This window comes from Triticum aestivum, chromosome 6B (genome assembly GCF_018294505.1).
Source record: "Triticum aestivum cultivar Chinese Spring chromosome 6B, IWGSC CS RefSeq v2.1, whole genome shotgun sequence".
Lineage (NCBI taxonomy): Eukaryota > Viridiplantae > Streptophyta > Magnoliopsida > Poales > Poaceae > Triticum > Triticum aestivum.
In genome coordinates, this window is record NC_057810.1 from 722,211,092 (window position 1) to 722,216,232 (window position 5,141).

The 5,141-nt window shown below is 49.4% G+C and overlaps 1 protein-coding gene across 1 annotated transcript; it reads right to left on the reverse strand.

The window, feature by feature from the left end:
- Positions 1-923: 923 nt before the first annotated feature.
- On the reverse strand, positions 924-2,526 carry LOC123135210 (uncharacterized). Its single transcript, XM_044554285.1, has one exon. It carries the CDS (start codon positions 2,386-2,388, stop codon positions 1,186-1,188), a length of 1,203 nt encoding a protein of 400 aa, XP_044410220.1. The 5' UTR covers positions 2,389-2,526; the 3' UTR covers positions 924-1,185.
- Positions 2,527-5,141: the final 2,615 nt, after the last annotated feature.

Genomic DNA, 5,141 nt, shown 5'->3' on the forward strand with positions numbered 1-5,141 from the left:
GTGTGTAACATCCAGATATTCAGTGCCAACGCTGCTAAACCTCACCCCTCATTTTGAGATTCCTTTATAAGGTGATGATTCTTTTTCTCCTCTTGATAGATACACAATTAATAAGACTACAGATCAGATAGACTAGGATAGAGAGGTAGTTTTTAGGCCTGTGCAGATGGTCGGATGTAACATGGTTTTGGTCTGATAATTCTCTTGTGTTTTGGTCTGTTCTGGGATGAACTTAGCATGTAATCTTGGTTGGCGTTGTGATGATCATAATGAAAAATCTGAACAGACTGTGCCCCAACTAGCTGGCATGATAAAATTTGGGGGCTGTTGTGATGATCACAGATGGCAAGTTGTTGTTGTTTGGATTGTGGCCAATAACATCCACCAAATTTTTGGCAAAAGAGATCTTTGTTTGGTTTATGACCAGCTGGCATAATGAGGAAATATTTAGTTGCATCTATTTTTTTAACTTTTTTTTAGCATCACCACAGACGCAAGCGCTCATATACACGCACATACAACCACCTCTATGGACTCACACACGCACACCCTACCCCTATGAGCACCTTCGAGAGACTGAGCCGGCATATCATCTTGAGATTTACAAAGTCACTGCATCTATTTTGGCATTTATACAATTGAGAAGGTATATAGCCTGAAAAATTAGATGCGGTCAATAAGAAAAAGGAAGTCGCCAAAAGAATGACACACCAGCCATTGGGGCGTTTAATCTTGCACAACACCATACTGCAGGTTCCTTTTTTAAAAGATAAGTTGCATGTAGTTTTTAATCACCCAGGCCACGTATATTTTGCTCGCAGGAACACCCTGGGTTCGTTGGCCAGCCAATATAACAATCCAAACAACCGCCAAATCCCTTTTGGCCAGCCAATTATTTGGTATGGTTATCTTTGGTAGTAATCTAAAGAGTGACAAAATATTCTTAACTTTAGATTGCAAAGCTGAACTAAAACGCAAGAAAAAATCAATCAAATACAGATTGCTCCACAAATCCAAGATTGCAAAATCACACAATTTAACTGAAACTAATGAAATTTGCTGACACAATCTAAATTTGTTCACACAGTAACTAATGGAATCGAAGCAAATTAAAGATTACAAAACCAAACTAAAACTCATGAAAAAAATCTAATCTAAGACAGATCGTTTATCTATTTATCGTATTTAGTCGCTGTAGAAGCTACTTGTGTTCTTCTTGCCGTCCTTGTTGGTCTTCTTGTTCCTCCCCCGGCGCCGGTCGGCCTCCTCCACCCGCCGGACAGCGCGCTCCAGCGTGTCCACCCGCTCGGCCAGGGCCCCGATGAGCTCGCACTGCTGTGCGCTCCGTTCGCACAGTGCCACCACCATCTCCATCAGTTTCTTCGCGTCCAGCCCGTCGGTGGTCACTGTCTTCTTCTCCTCCTGTACCTGTTCTTGCTGCTGCTGCTGGGCTTTGGGTGGTGCAGGGTCCTCCTCGCCCGTGAAGACGTCGCCGTCCCCCGTCGCCACCATCTCCCACTCACCCTCCGCCTCCGAGGCCTTCTCGCCTTCCGCCACCAGTTCGGTCTCGGTGTGCCCGGCCTCGTCGACGACGACGGGACTCGCCGCATCAACCTCCATCGCCGCCGTGTCGGTTGTCTCGGCAGCCAGAAAATCCAACACAGTATTGTCCTCAACCGGCAGATCCGGCTCCATCCCGCTCTCTGCTTCTTCCTCTGCATCCTGAACTTCCGGCGCATCGGCGGTCACCACCGCAGGCGCGGCCTCGAGCGCGTCAACAGCATCCTGGAGCGCGAGCACGCGCCTGGTGACCCGCCTCCGGTACTCCCGGGCGCCACGCACGCCGTCGAGGCGCAGCAACAGCCGCATGAGCTCCTCCCCGAGGCCGATCCGCGCACGGGCGTCCGCGCGGAGCGCCTCCGCCTCGGAGGCCACCCTTGCGGCCACGGCCTCCGCCAGCCGCTCCACCATGCGCACCTCCCGCACCATGCGACGAGCAAGCAGCCCGCGCACCGCCGCTTGCACACTCACCGCGGCCTCCTCCGCTGAAGGCGCCGGCTTCCTCGGCACAGCCGGCGGAGAGTTGGAGTCGCCCGTGACCTCAATCTCGAAGTAGTCCGGGCAGCTCTTCGGGGACCCGCTGCTGGGCCTGGGACGCGCCGTGGTCCGCGCGGCCGGCTGGGCGGCGCCGAAGCCAGGGAAGAAGGCGTCGTCGTGCCGCGCCGGGGCCCTGCGGCGGGCGGGGCGCAGGCGCTCCGTCATCAGCTGCTCGGCGTCGTGGAAGAAGGCATCGGCGGCAGCGGGGCGGTGGTAGTAGGGATCGTAGCTGTAGGGCGAGGCGGGGTAGCCATAGCCGTAGTCGTATGGGTCGTAGCCAAAGAACGCCATTGATCCGCGGCAGAGATTGGGAGAGATCGATCTAGGTGGTTGTTGACCTTTGTCTGGCTATGCGCACGATTATGTTGGGGTTCTGTTGTTGACGGCGAGCAGAGGGTATTTGTAGAGGGACGAACACGGTTCGAGGAGTCGGAATATTCTGGATAATGCTTGGGGAAGGGGCTCGAAGCATCGGTAATATAGCGCCGTACCAGGGCCGGCCCATATATAGGAGAGAAAATATTAGAGGAGGTTGCGTTGACCCTTTCAAACAAGAAAACTCGAACGTGTCGTTTGGTTCCAAGGGATCAGAAAACCATGTCGTTTGGTCCGCTGTGTACGTGGACCTTGTCCACATCCTTTGTTCATCTCTGTAAATTCATAGATCATCCATAGTGTTCATTTACTTACCTCTAGACTCTAGTATTTCCCACATTTTTTGGTTTCAAATATTGCATGCATTTTTCCCACATATATCCCTCGAATCACATCTTCATTTCTATTTTTTAAACAGATCTTTCTAATTTAAATATTTTTTAATGTCCCTAGTTTTCCGGGTTTTAGTTGCATGAGATGTCAAGTTTGGTTTTTCCTAACTTGTCGCCATGCCATCTACTTTTGTGGCTCCAGCAGCGACACCAGCTCCGACACTGCGATCGACCTCTCCGGCGAGCTAGATGTCTCCAACCCCTTCGGCGAGCGAGCGACGGCGGACGCCGACGCGAGGGAGCCCGCGTCGCCTGGAGCTGGCGAAGCCGCCGGATTTTTGAGACGAACGGTCGCCATGGACTTCCGGAAGCCTCGTCCTCGGTCCATCCTCACCGCCCGACGGATTAGAAGAGCAGATGACGGCCCCGACGTAAGCTACGGCGAACGTCACGGCCAAGGAAGCATCTCGGCGGCGGAGGCCGCATCAGCGACGCCTTCAAATCTACCAAAGGTAGATGAACTTCCTCACTCTGCTTGTCTTCTCCTTCAATCTTGCCTTGCTTGACCTTCTTTCTTCGTGCAGATGAACTTCGCGCCCTTTGCAAGACAAGGATTGTCATGCAATTCCTCTCCTAGCTCCCCGACGAATTGCTCTCAAGGTGGCCTATCTACTGCTGAAAAAAGGTTGGCCAAACTTCTAGCCAGGGTATGGTTGAACTTCCTTCTGCCTGTTATTTTCTTATAGCCATGTGAAGTTCTGGTAGTGTGAAAAGCCATGTGAAGTTCTCGCAGTGTGTGAGCCTCAGTCCAGGCTACAAAACAGTAGAAAATCTACCTGCATTCACATGTGAAAAGCCATGTGAAGTTCAACTAGTAAGTGAGCCTCAGTCCAGGCTACAAACAAAAGAACCCTTGTCTGCATTCACATGTGAAAACCCATGTGAAGTTCAACTAGTAAGTGTGCTAGAGTTTAGGTTGGTACGTAACTGGTTGTGTGCAAAAAATAAAAGGAAAAAACATACATATGATCACATGAAGGCCAGGTTGGTATGCACTAGTGGTTCAAGCATTCAAAGTCATGAAGGTTCAGTCTTTTTCTTTACTGTAGACAGTATTTCCCCTTTGCAAACAAGAAGTTCAGGGTGTCGATAGTGCTCAGTTCAGGTACATATAAGTAATCAAATAGTGTAGAATTAACAGAATGTGAGGTTCATTCTGTGAAGGGTGCTAAGTTCAGGTACAGAAGTATTGGCAGATGCTCAGCTCAGTTAAGAGTGTGATGCCTGTCCTAGGGAAAAAATATGTACATGAACACCACTTTTATATCAGAAGTTCAGACTACAAATAATGCTAAGTTCAGTTACAAAGGTATATGCAGATGTAACTTGTGTGCTAATAAACATTTTTTTCTTTTATGTCAGCAAGACGAGAGACGAATGAAGAAGCTTAGAAGTTCCTAGCACCAAGTACACAATCCTAAGCCTGTACGCGTTGCACATCCCACTCAATGGGTCACACCACAAACGCACCAACATCATTGCCAACCTGCTCCAGTCCAAAAATGGATGACACCCGAAACACATGGAAACTTCCAAGATGCTGGGTCACAGCACTATCCGCACAACTTTGTGCCTCCACCTAATTGGGTGACGCCGAAAATCCCCTGCGGATTCTTTGTATCCACTAGCAGACTCCAAAGCACGCCCATGGAGGAGGGGTTAGCTCAAGTCCTGCGTGTAACTCTGGAGGTTATGCTAGTGTGCCTCATCAATGGTAAAGCGAAGCAACTAAACATGATCCCAGGACAAATCCAACAGGAATACACACACGGAGGAGAGTGCTCTGCAACTACCACCGTTGGATCCTCCTCCTGCTGCTGCTACAAGTCAGAATTGTACGGGACATAAGGTATATGGATTGCTTCACAAAACAAAAGAGCAAACCAATACCAGGATGGCAATACCTCCACAACCACCTCAAGAAAAAAGGACGCAAACAAGAGAGAGGCCATCTTCAGCTCTCCTTCCTCCTCGTGATCCACTCCTGCATCCTGCTATGATTACTCCGCCGTGCCCCATCCCAAAGGGACAGCAGCAGACTCCGGTGGAGTTGCGATCATACACGCACGTAAGTGAAACAAAAATATTTATATACGCATCTTGTATTATCTGCAAATTTTTTGCTCCCTCCAGGATAAGAAATTCATAGACTGCATTTTAACGTGCCGTTTGGATTGTTTTTTCTTTTTCTACAGATGCCGGATCTCCCGGATTATATAATACCAAGACTAAAGATGCGATTCCAAGATGTAGAGAAAGCAAGGGAATTTTATAACA

Coding starts and splice junctions, on each gene's coding strand:
- LOC123135210 (XM_044554285.1), bottom strand. CDS start 2,388: ATGGCGTTCTTTGGCTACGACCCATACGACTACGGCTATGGCTACCCC.